This window comes from Phalacrocorax aristotelis, chromosome 5 (assembly GCF_949628215.1).
Source record: "Phalacrocorax aristotelis chromosome 5, bGulAri2.1, whole genome shotgun sequence".
In the NCBI taxonomy this organism is placed as follows: Eukaryota; Metazoa; Chordata; class Aves; order Suliformes; family Phalacrocoracidae; genus Phalacrocorax; species Phalacrocorax aristotelis.
The window spans coordinates 43,471,016-43,484,066 of record NC_134280.1 but is presented as its reverse complement, the minus strand read 5'-3'; the positions used below and the strand labels follow the sequence as shown (position 1 = coordinate 43,484,066).

At 43.6% G+C, this 13,051-nt stretch overlaps 1 protein-coding gene across 8 annotated transcripts in view; it reads left to right on the top strand.

Moving 5' to 3' along the window:
• The window catches only part of HDAC4 (histone deacetylase 4), a 262,455-nt gene that overhangs the window by 137,434 nt on the left and 111,970 nt on the right, over nucleotides 1–13,051 (top strand). For 7 of the 8 annotated variants that reach the window (XM_075094174.1, XM_075094175.1, XM_075094177.1 and 4 more), the window contains one exon: nucleotides 5,628–5,872. In XM_075094174.1, the coding sequence (XP_074950275.1) occupies nucleotides 5,628–5,872 (245 nt within the window). Of the gene's footprint in view, nucleotides 1–931; nucleotides 1,050–5,627; nucleotides 5,873–13,051 lie in introns of those variants that run through there. The other variant, XM_075094178.1, reaches the window with a different exon arrangement.

The window sequence follows — 13,051 nt, the reverse complement described above, 5'->3', positions numbered from 1 at the left end:
GAATGCTTTAGGTCTTAATTAACGTACAACATGCAGGCAGTCTTTGATGCATAGCCATGTTTTATTTATTTTGGGAGGGAAAAACCAGCAGAGTGTTTCTAACTTGGTATAAAAATATAATGGTAACTTGACCGTGGAGGGGGAAAAAAAAAAAACACAACACACCACACCACAAATCCATACATGCCTAGGTTAAAAAAAAAAATTTCTCCTGTTTTCTCCTTCTGTTCCTACAAGGAAGGAAAAGGCAGGGAGAACATGAGACAGTTTATTATTCATAATCGCGATCTTGTCTTCTAATTCATGGGCTTGGCATTTCTCATTAAAACTCTGAATATAGTCTTTGTGCTTTTGCTAACGTCATGAATCTGATTGTATTAATATGTTCTCAAGGCAGAACCTATAAAAGCAATTTTCTAGTCTACCATAAAATATTCATAAGAATACAGGCTTTTTTGTTTTGATGATGTGTTCATTAAGCAGAGAAGGTTTTATTGTTTTCGAGAGGGCTCTGTAGGTCAGAAGCACTCGCCGCTTCTGTGGGGAACTCATGGCATTTCAAATAGCGGGTTTTTTTGAGACTGAAATAGTAAGAGTCGGGGATGACGCAGCCTCTGCTGAGACTCTGAATGGGAATTGTGGTCGTGATCTTTGCAGCTGGCGCCCTGTGCCCGCGCGTCGGGCATTTCGGGGGGGGATGAGTCCCTCCTGATGGGAAAGGGGAGGTTTGTCGAGTTTTCTTGGGACCATTATCCAGCACGGTGCAAGTCAAGGCTCTTATTTAGGGAGTAAAGCGGGAGTCATTTATCACAAGACAGACAAAAGTAGTAATGATCACAAGTTGTAGTGTATTCCTTCTGGCTGAAACTGAATTTATTTTAACATGTTGAAAGTTTTTATTTTCTGCTTTTAGGAAACACAGTGTTTGGATCATGAAGGTGCGTATAGGAGAATGCACGCGAATTTCAAGGAAAATAGCATTTAGCCTAAATAGCGTTGACAAATTCAGTGAGCTGTATTGAAGATAAACAGATTTACGTGGAGACTGGGTAAGCGGGAGTGAGTGACTGCTACCTCTGTATTAGTAACGCTGACCTTTAGTCCACATGTGAAAAGATGGGAGATGTTATTGCCAGGTGCTCAGAGATCTTTGGCTGGACATAAAAATAGTCAGTGCATTTAAAACGCTTGTGATTCACAGAGACCGCTGTGCTGTTTGGCTTACTGACTCATTGGGTCTGATCCTCTAGGATTAACTGTTTTGAGCTCTCCTGGAGCTTTGGGGGCTATAAAGTTGCATTAAATCATACTCAAGATTATCTTTGGGGAGTTTTGGAGCCCTGGGGTATTTGTCTGTAAATCTGGGGAGAGAGGGGAGTAATAGGAGAGCTCCAGCATTGCTGTGCTTGTTTTCGTATCCATCACTTGCCTGGACATCATTTCCATGTGGATCCCATCATGTATTGCTCATGGTCAGGTGTGCCTACGTCCTTATGTTGGGGCGATCACTATCGGTTTGATTCAGTAGAGTAAGATCAAGCTGAGTGGTCCAATTCTGTTTTGGCTTCTTTTAATGCTGGATCTAATTCGTGCTGGAAAGCTGCTGTCCCTGGTGAAATGGCGTGACAGCCCATGGAGTTCCTCCAGATTTGCCACCCGATAAAAATGCTGCTATTCCAGGAATAATCACAGTGTGTCTTTTGTAACATACAGTAATTACATTAGTAATGCTAGGGATATAATATACATATGCAGACGGTTAAAATGGATTTTTGATAGCCACAGTGCTTCATATTCTTGAAGGTGGATTGCTTTTGGGGGGGCTGCTTTTTGGTTGTGACCGAATAGCTGCAAGTACCTAGTTTGCATTAGGGCTCTCTTTTTTTTTTCTTTTAAATTTTTTAAATTCTCTCCCCATTTTCAGTAAAGATCCAACATAGTAATGGGATTTTTGCTGGCATGGAAACTTTCCTCTCTCCTACTTTTTCCAGGACACACGTCCCTTTTTCCACAGTCCTTGGGACAGACACCTGATGGTTTCAGACTGCGTTTCTTGCCCCATACACTGTGCTGCTGGGGCAGGTACATTATGGATATAGGGTTGTTCACGGCTTGCCTGAGCTTGAGCAGTGCTGGAGGAATCCAAAATGTTGTTCTGTCACCCTGGAATACTGAAATCCTGGATCTAATTTAAAGCACCGCATCTAAGATGAGAAGTTTCTGAAGCGATAGTCCGTGAAACGAGATAGACTCCGCAGGGCTGGTTTTGAACTGTCAGCTCCCACTCGCGTGCTGGGAAAATGGATGAAGGTTTTTTTTCTGTGTGAGCAGCTTCAGCAGTTGCCATAGGGATGCTCCGTGGGCAGGAATGGGAAGGGGCTGACCACCATACTAACCATGTAGGAAAGCATTGGCCATTCCCAGGGATGGCTTTGGAACATGTTGTTTAGGTGGGTTTGCATGATTATCTATAGGTGAGAGCGTGGTGTTCTCCCTGAAATCCCTGGCTGTGGCTTGGCAACCTGCAGTGAGGAATCCCAGCTCTGGTCCCGTGGGGGAGAGAGGAGAGCGGGGGAAAGGCCACAGGAAGGAAAACAATAGGGAAGTGGAAGGAAGAGCTTGTGGGTTGAAAAATAGCAACACTTCCAGTAAATGTGACCTTTTGCAGAAAATGTTTCCATCCAACAAAAAAGGTCTCCTCCTCCCCAGCATAAGCTGGGCGTAGGGAGGGGGGAGCGTGCCGCTCTCACATGCGTAGTGTGCTCCTGCAGCCTGCTTTGGTGGGGTCAGAACAGGAGGCACTCTGTGGATGCGGGCAGGACCTGCCCGCAGGGTGTTGGGTAGGAGGGATGGCGTGGCAGGGCACCAGTTGTCTCCTGTGGCCTTGGGCTTGGTGGGCAGGCAGGTAGTGTTGCTTTCCCAGCCTCGGAGGAGTGCTTAGGCATCCAGGGTTTTTGGAGGAACAACGTACTGTGAGGTACAGGAAACCACGACCCCTTTTCTCCAGAAACTTTGAGTCCAACTCAGATAATTTTGTATCTATAGGCACCCCCCTTTTTTTTTTTTTTATCTTTACTTTCAAATAAAAGCAATGGAATTTTTTTTACTGTGCTTTCCATTTCCTACACTAACTGTATTTCCCTAATAAACTGTCTTTCTCTGCTTTTGAAGAAGTGATGATGTTCTCCATGAAATTGGACTTGTGTAGACCGAGCAAAATTTCTACATTCGTTTCTTAGTACGTGATACTTTTAGTTGTTTTTTTTTTATTCCCCCCCCCCCCCCCCCCCCAGCTCCAGCAGCATTGACCTGGCTGTACCTTTTAAAACCCCACCACTTTGTTCAGCATCCCCCTTTCCAAGGAGCTGCCTTCTAGCATGGAGTTGCCTTTCTTGTGGTCCCTGCCCCTGCATTGTGGCTTCCCCCTTGGCAATGCATTTGGGTTTACGTGGGGCCACCTTACAAAACACCCCAGATTTTTCTGAATTACTCCACTTTTTATTATTTTCTTCTTGTGTGCATCTGTGCTTCATTTAGGTTCAGATTTTACCAGCATCAATTTCTTATGCATTGGTTACTGGAAAAAATAAATAAATGGATAGCATTTGGGGAAAACCCTATTAAAACTCTTCCTCTGGGGTTCGTGAGACTGGTGTCCTGATAGGTTGTAATGTTATGTGTGGGCATTTGCCGCCTATTGCTGTGTCTCTCCGGGGCATGGCACAGAAGGGTGACAGCGAAGTGGCTTGTGTGACCAGGCTGCGTGCTGTACTCAGCCTCTCACTTATTTCTAACAATTTACAGTTGATTTCTGGTGACCTCTGAGGACATGCCACTTGGAAGAACACAGTCAACTTGTTCTGCACTCCTGTCTCGCGTTCTTGAAGAGGTGGCTGAAATCAGACCTAGGGTTTAATGATCAGGCTTCAAGTGAAATACGGGTTTAATTTTGTATATAATGAAAGTTCCTCTTCAAGTAGTGTTTCCATGGGTGACGTACAGGTGGTGAAAGCTGGCAGTCCCTCTTAGTAAAAATTTTCCTTAAGCCTTTTGCAGTTCCTAAATGTTTTCCATGCTTTTTCCTTTTGAATTAAGGTTTACTTCACTAGCTAATTCATTTGTAGGCTGTGAGAAATTAGCTTTTGCATAATAAAACTGCCTTTGCTTTAGCTTTGGAAGGATGCCTGTCCTTTTGGGGCTGGTCTTGTGGTGGCTTATACTGATGGTTTTGTAGTAGGTGGCATCTCTACCCCATGAGATCTCATAGCTTTCCCTAGACATATGCAGGAGCCCTGCAGGCTCCTGGGCAAACCCTGGGTAACCCTTTCACGTGGAGTAGGTGTTATAGCAGATGTGTGACTGATGGCTGCAGTGATGCTGCTGATGCTCCCTCTGAACCTTGCACAAACACATCTTAAATATTAAAAAAAAAAAAAAAACACTAGATAAAACAAACTTCAACCAACCAAGGGAAAAAAACCCACTTTCATTTTCCAATTTTGTTGAAGCTTAATTTTTTTGAAGGGTTAGCCTCTTTTCTTCTGCAGATGATGTTCATTCAAAGGTATCAGAAGAGTGATTGCCCTGCAGAGAGGGGCATTAAATGTGGCAAATGTACGGAGTACGTGTGAAATGCAGAACTGTAATTCAGGTGGAATTTAGAAATTTTTAGTCATTCATGGGATGGTGGCAATTTTTTTTTACCGAGCTGAGTTCAGTTATTGCAAAGGTATTTTTTGTAGATGTCTGTTGCTGCCCTTTTTTACAACGAGCGCCTTGTCTTCAGGGAGATGCTTTTTATGTAAGCAAAGAACTGATACTTACTACACAGATAATCAAGATGATAGCTTTCTCTTTTTTTAGTTCTCTAAGCATACCTCTCTTGATACACATTGCTGTTCGTTACCTTAGACTTGGTTGTGCTTCAGGTTTGACCCACTTGGAGTTTGGAGGACAGAGGCAAGTTTTCTCATAGTCACCATTTGGGCACCTGCTTCCTGTCAACGCTTGCTCTGCAGCGTCCCCACGCTACCTGTGACATGTGTTTACACCTTTCTGGTGGTTGCAGTGAGGAAGTCTAGTCTGTCACTGAAGCACTTAACATTTTTTCCTAGATACTTCGTTACCCATTTGCTTTTGGCTAAGCTCCTTTCCAAAACTGGTCATAAAGGATACAGCGCGTAGTGTTTTTCTGCATAAGTTTCTTAGTGTGATCCTTGTGTTCCTGACCATAGGAGTCCATAGGATCTGTCACAAGTCAAGATTGATCCTTTCTGTGAAGTCTTAGATTAATCTCTATCCTTCTTCAAGTGATGCTAGAAGAGCAGAACAGAGGTGTGTTTTGAAATAGGTAGAATGGTATCAAGAAGGGTCATGCATGATGTGTTGAAGTCCTTTGCTTTTAGAAAATGCACGAATTTGTAGGCAGTGGTGGCTGGAGGAAAACTTCTTGAACTCTGAATTCCTGTAGTGCTTTTTTAGCATTTCAAAAATGGTTTGAGTTAAATGGTGCTGTTCTAGATTAAATCTGTGGTTCCTCAAGGACTTTGCTGGACACAGTAAGAGAACCAGATCCCTGTGCGAAAGGGGAATACACTTATCCCTCCTCTTGTGTTTTCACATTGTAGTTGATGTGACCACAGCACTGCCCTTGCAAGTTGCACCAACTTCAGTCCCGATGGATCTGCGCTTGGACCACCAGTTTTCCATGCCTGTGACGGAGCCGACGCTGCGGGAACAGCAGCTCCAGCAGGAGCTCCTGGCACTCAAGCAAAAACAGCAGATCCAGAGACAGATCCTCATCGCTGAGTTCCAGCGGCAGCACGAGCAGCTCTCGCGGCAGCACGAGGCCCAGCTGCACGAGCACATCAAAGTAAGTGACGGGCAGCCCTGCCTTGGGTGGGGTGCAAAAGCATCCCCTCACCAGGAGGAGATGCACAAACTGATTTATTTTGGGTGTGGAGATACTGTGCTGTACTTGGTAACCCCTGTTTAAAGAATGATCTTTTGTAAAGGGATGTGAGCACCAAGATTTAAAAGGGGCACAGGGTAGAGGAGAGGAAGCAAGGTAAGCTGGTGCCATGTTAAACGTTTTATTCACCCGTCTGCATGTGTGCAGACGTCCTGTGCCCCACTGCCAACAGGTGGCTTGCTTTCCCTGTGCTTGGGAAATTTCAGTAGAACTTAACACAACAGGAGGGCTTTCAGGTTACCTGTTACTAATATCATATATCTGGGAGTAGAATGGTATACAAAACTGCTCGCTGGTTTTATGATGTCAGCGCAAGGTGCAAACCAAATGTTTGGACCTTAGTGTCTTTACAGGAACAGGAGACACAGGCGCAGCAGGTGCAGGTAGGTCTGGACACCAGGAGGTTTTTCAGGGTTGCACAGTGTAAGTTAGGCACCAGCCAGGTGCTTTGTGCTGCTCTGTTGCACAGGATGGAGAGGAAACGTAATACGCAGTGTAAGTAGGAAGTACAGTTTAGAAGATGGCTGTTGCATAGTGAAAACATTAGACATTATATAAATATTTCACAGTGATAGACTATTGCTATGGTAACATAAGCTTTCAGAATTGCTAATATGCTCTCTTTTCAAAGGGAGATTAGCGCTGCACATGGTAAATAGCGTTAATGTAATATTAAAAAGCAACCTCAGTTCAACCTTATATAACTTTCATTTTAATACAAAATACATGTCAGAGTGGGGAAGATAGGATTAAAAGTTAATGGTGTATTATTTACAGAGTTTTCAAACACAGATATGAGCCTGGGTTTGTAAGAACAGTTGCTGTTTGAAGACTGATTAATGGCAAATGCCTCTGTCCTTAGTGGGTCCTCTTTGTTCTCTTCAGGACAAAGGTGCGAGGGGTGCATGCATGGGAATACATTTATCTATGTATGCATAGTAAGTGTGTATATGTGTGTACATGTATGTAGTTACGTATGTACACACGTGTCTATATGTATGCACTTCTGCACGAACAGCACAAGAGCAGTTACAGCATCTGTGGTTCACGTAGTACGTTCAAGAGGAGAGGATGGTAAATACCTGTAACAAATATTTCCCTTATTTTCTTGTAATTGCATGTGCCTTTAGATACCTCTCTATTAAAAATGAGAAAGGGTTGTTCAGATCTGATGGACAAGCTCTGCTCTAGGTACTGATGGTAGGAACATATTTGCTTTCGTTTATGTTAAAGCTATGACTGATTCTGGTAGAAGTCTGTGTTAAAATTAGATCTCAACTTCCTTCTGAGAAGGCAGTTAGCCCAGTATATCTAGACCATTAGGTAATGAAGTTCTTCCTCCAATATGTAAGCTTGGCTAGATGAAAAACTTAAAATAGGAATGATACAATCTTGTACGAAAAAGGATGACCTGCAAGGTGATCTCCTGTAGTAGTAAGTGTGTCATTGTGCCCAGAATTGCTTTAAAAATAAAACAGCACATTATTGAAATAAACCCATGATATCTTACAAATAAAATAAACCCTAAACCATACACTAACGTGTCATTATGATGTGCTTTTTTTGGGAAAACATACTTCTTATCTTTGTGTTCATAAGTCAGCCCACATTTAGATGGCACTTAGATTAAACCAACTTTCAGAAACTGGCGGCTGTGTTAAGTGCAGTGACTGTAGGTGCAGGGAAGCTATTATTTAGTCCAGAGAACTAAAATTGATAACCTCCTCTTTGGACTTCGAACTTCAAGCTGTTCAGCTCCATTTATGGCTCATGAAAAAGCAGGGGGAATGTTAAAGCAAATAAGAAACTTCTATCACGTCTACGTGAAACACTAGTGTTTGAACAGTGAATTTTGGTATAGAGATAGTCCTAACTGAAGATACAGAGCTCTCTTCGGAGGAGTTCAGGTGCATTTTAAAAAATCAGCTGTTCAAGGTGCGTAGTAAATGTCCCATGTGCATGCACACATGCCACACTGCTCCAAGCGTGCACAGGAGGGCTTGCTCTTGCATGTACATTGGATCAAGTAAATGCTTCCTACTGCTTCTGTCCTCATCTTTTAATGCCATGGCAGGGAGCACGCAGCATGCTAACTTGCGTGTTTTGTGAAAGGTCTAAGCAGGTGTACTTACTGCTGGACATGTCTCCAGCGTGGGGAGGAGCAGGAGTGGGGATGCAGTCTATCATCTTTTCTGTTTACTCCAACACTGAAGCTTTAAACTAAATACATGAAGGAAACAGCAAATTCTTAACATCCTCTTTGGGAGCTCAGAATAAGTTAGCTTCGTTTGATGATTGGCTTATGGTGTCACTGAGGAGATTAAGAATTACATTAGTCTCTTGTCGCCAAAGCGACAAAGTGTTTGATATGCAGAAATAGTTTAGACTGAGTGATGGAGATTATTCAGCTGAAAGTGTTTTGTAGCCTGAGTTTACAGTACGGTAACATAAGTGTCACGAGTCCATCGCTTTTACAAACCTCTGTTCGCAAGTTTCTTCCTCAGGTGGAGATGAAGTCTCACTTCTGTTAAGAAAAGGCTTTGGAACCTAAACTTAGCCAGATTTCTGTTGATTAAGATTATATGTAATGACTAGAGTGATCTTGTAGCACGCTGTACTGCTGCATCAGGTTTGGCGCTTGGTCGTCTTCAGTGTCTTCCCTGACATTGGGGTTTTTTGAGAAAGCAAGCTTGCAACAGCTATTGCAAGGTCATTGTGCATCTTGCAAGCTGACTTCCTTTCCAAAAATGCAGGGCTCCTGCAGTTTGGTTAGGATTTTCAGCATCAGAATAATCTCAAAATCTAATCAAACAAACCAAAAATTAAACACACAAATGTCACAGCTCTAAACTTACCTCTGATGTCAAACAAAATGGCAGCTCTTTGACTTTCTCCCTGGCACTGGTTTCCCTGGAGGTGATCAGGGCCTGCATTAATCATAGCATTAAATCCTGCAATTGCTTTGTAAACTGTTGTTGCGAAGTGGGAAGAATTTCTGCATCTTACTATGTTTTGCATGCCTAGCTCTATCTAGAATCAATTAATTTGGATTTTTTTCATTACAGCCTAGCATCCACCATTTTGATCAACAAGTGCAAAACATTTATTTGTTCATCTGTTTGTGTACTTGAGCAGCAATTTCTGTGCTTTATCCCATCTTATGCCTGTTTCTAATTCCTTTTGCTTACAATTCTTACCTAGACTGTAAGCATATTTTGGATATAGCAGACCAGCGCCTGGGTACAGTTATATATGCAGAGCAAGCATTGCATTGGATCCCTCTTATGGCAAGACGTTCAGGTTCAAGTGCCTTTACACTCTTCCACTTATAGATGTTGAATAGTTTTGTCGACAGGAATTTAGTGGCTGGACATCTGCTGCTAAGAGTAAAAAAGTATTTTTGATGCATTTCTGAAGCAGCTTTTGTATCCAAAGAGGGGGGAATCTGTATTTTGGACAGACGTACGTACAGCCAGCATTGCTGAGTTACAGCCAACAGCACTTTGAATGTTTTAAAGAGCTTACTCATTTTAAATGTTTAAACCCTTAGCTAGTACAACAGGAATCACATTTTGTGTTTTTCTTTCTTCTATTGCTTTGGTGTTGGTGCGAACAGAGGAACTGTTCTGACTCAATGTTAATTAAGAGCAGGGGATATCTCTCCCTCCCACCCCCCAAACAAAGCACTAGGTTAAGAAACATCTTAAGGTCTTTTTAAGTTAAAGAAATTTGGCTTGAAAAATGCTGGCACATGTCTCTTGTTTCTCCATTCAAGTAGATAACTTTCTGCTATTAAAATCTGAAATTTTGGTATTTTCCAGAATTTGGTTTTATTCCAGCAGCGCAAATTTAATCATCTGATCTGGCACAAGAGGAGAAGATGGGATGGTAGCAGTCCTTCTGCTAGCACATGCAATCCCTTCCCGATTCCCCCCTGAGCAGTCCTTGCTTTTATAGACATTGTAGTTTGGAAGGAATGGCCTCCACATAAAGGTGGCAAATTCCAGAAGTTCATGTGATTTGGAGAGCCAGGCTAGGAGTGACATAATATTTGTGGAAGGGAATTGTAATGGACGCAGTTAGAGCTCAGTGCACGGAGGGAGTGGGATCATTGCACATGGGGAATAACGAGAAAACCCTGACATGTTTAGGGAAAATAAGATGAGCCTTATGAAGACTTCACACCATATGGAAATAGAGAAAACTGTCTTTCACAACTACAGCGCAGCTTTGCAGATTGCCGAGGCTTTACATCCGAAAGCAGTGCAGGAAAGGAAGCCGCAGCTGGTGAGCACTGGAGGCTGCTGCAGGCGATGGCTCCTCTCTCCTGTAGCCACTTACCTTCAGCAAGACGGCTTTTCCACTTAAGCATGCCTTGCCAGATGTGTAACAATATTTATAGCCTTCAAATCTGCCTTCCTAACCAAAACCAAGGATGGAATAAGGAGTCTGGTGCCCGGGCCGTTTCCGGTGAGATGGTGGAAAGCCTTTCTGCAGGTCCCAGTGTGAGCTTTGATTGACCTTTGATTGCAAAGGAATTGGCACTGAATTTTTCCCTTTGTGAGTCACTCATTCCCAGCCAAGATCAGCTGAAGGTAACCAAAAGCTTTTCCATTTGCCTTCTGGTCAAGGGCCGCAGAGAGATGATTGAATAGGGGCAGGATCTGCGTTTTGGCAGGGCGAGAGGCACCTTGGGCACTGTGAGCTCAGCAGAGAAGTGAAGGACGTGGTGGGTAATGCGGTTCATCTCTTCCGTCCCTGCACTGCCTGAGCTTGGAGCAGGGCTCTTCCCAGCTCTGGCTGTTTTATAGCTAAAGCCGGAAACTTATTCAGGATGCTGACGCACGTCAGCGTTGGCACATGACAGCAGACACCAGAAGAATTCTGATGGTGATGGGATGGCAACACAGGCAAGCAGCTTAAGCCTCACAGCTCCTCGTGGACCTGAAATCCTAATCTGGAGGCATGCAAAGATGTTAATTCTGGTATGCAATGCTCTTCCTGGCTTTCCTGTCATCTGAGAAAAGAGTATTTGTGTGCATCAGTAGCAGAGGGAATGCTAGTCTGTACATGCAACGTATACTGGATGGTCAGAGAAGTCATGGGTTTGCATATAAGCAGCAACAGCGAAAGGAGCTTTGTAACGATGTTTGAGGAGTAATTCTGAAATTGTTTTCTTTTTATTAACACAGTGATTTCCTACGCCTAACAGTATGCTATGCTGCTTAATGGCTTTATGCCAATAAATAAAAATATGTGGAATGTTTTCAGACACTGGCTTTATATATATAGCAATGTTCAGATAAAGCCTGAGGAGATGGTTTTGTTAGTTTTTGCTGGTTTCAGATTACTTTTTTTTCATCAACGTAGCTTCAGAGCCCTGATTGAGAAGTGGTAATGCATCCAAGGTGTTAGACCCTTGTTCAGAGACATGGAGTGAAACTCTGGCCTTTCCTTGTTTTAGTTTTGGGGAGTAAAAGTCATTCAGGGAATCTTCCGAACAGATTTTGCAATGCTGTAAAGAAAACACAATTTTTTTCTACAGATACCTAGACTTAGTAGGTGTCATGCCAATGGTAAGGTAGGAAACTGCTCTTTGCTTTCATTTGGAGCCTCCTGCCCTTAGAATAGCAGGTTTCCTTGCAGGATAGCTTGTTGGGCACAAATCACTTCGTGTTTTAGTGTGGCTGCTTTCAGTGTAGCCTTGACAAGTGCCTAGAGCCTCTTTTTGGTAGCCTGTAGGCTAGCTTTTTTCAAATCTGTTGATGGGGTTGGTGTCATATGCTTCTCCCTTGCAGCTGTGCTGGGGGGCACCTTCCCCATGCCACCAGGCTGGGGACGCTGAAGGTGGCTACCTTGGTTCTGGCAAAGCATGCCCCTTTCCCCTGTGTCCTGCTCCTCACACTGGACTCTGGAAGGGCAAACTTCCATTTTACCCCCTGTGCCCCGGCTCCCATTGCTGAGCACGTCTGCTCCATCGTTCCTGCCTGCAGCAGCCGGCAGAGGGACTCCCTCTGCTCAGTTTTGTGCCTCTCTCCTACAGAGCGCCCGTTCCTCACAGCCTGCATCATTTTCAAGAGAAACTTAAAAAGCCTGGAGATACCAGGTGTCCGCCTCTGTATTCTGACATGATAGGATTATTCATCTTAGAAAACTGCAGCTGGGTACAGACGGTGGTAAAAAACCAGACTGAACATTTTGTGCCTTGTTACTACTCAAATGCATTGTACTGTGCTCCCTTGCTATTTCTAGACAGTTTCCTGTTCTTTTTCAGTAACCTTGCCTCATTTTTCTGGTACACGGAGCTGACTCCAAGACTTAAACCTGGATCCTGCAAAACTTAACTTCTGATGGAAGTCACCCTGGGGAAAGCTTTTGTAAGATCAGTGTGTTTGCTCTCTTTAAAGGGTGGGGGTGACTTTCCTCAGCCTCAAAGTCAAGATCTTTTCCAAGAATGGTGAGGACAAATCTGCACACGGAGGTGGGGATTGTGTCACCAAATTCACACAGCAGCTTGGACACCTGTAAGCCCCATCTCTCGATTGAAGAAGTAGGCAACTACCTGAAAGGAGGTTGTAGTGAGATGGGTGTCAGTGTCTTCTCCCAAGTTACTAGTGTTGTGAGGAAATGGCCTCAAGTTGCACCAGGGAAGGGTTAGATTGGATAGTAGGAAAAAATTTCTTCATGAAAAGGGTTGTCAAGCACAGGAACAGGCTGCCCAGGGAAGTGGTGGTGTCACCTTCCCTGGAGGTATTTAAAAGATGTATGGATGTGATGCTTAGGGACGTAGTTTAGTGGTGAACTGGCAGCGTTAGGTTAACAGTGAGACTTGCTGATCTTAAAGGTCGTTTCCAACCTAAACGATTCTATGATTCATGCAACAGGCTGTGTTAACCTGGGCATCTTCCTACCTAGTGTTGGTGGTTTCTGGACTGAGGCTGGATTGCTCAGCCAGGAAGACTGTCTGCCCTGATCCTTAGAGACCTACTTTAAACCTGGTAAAAGAAGCACAATTCCTTTTGGCTTCTTTTGAGATGGGCCATGGTTTGTAGGCAGGAAGGAGCAAAATGAGAACTCATT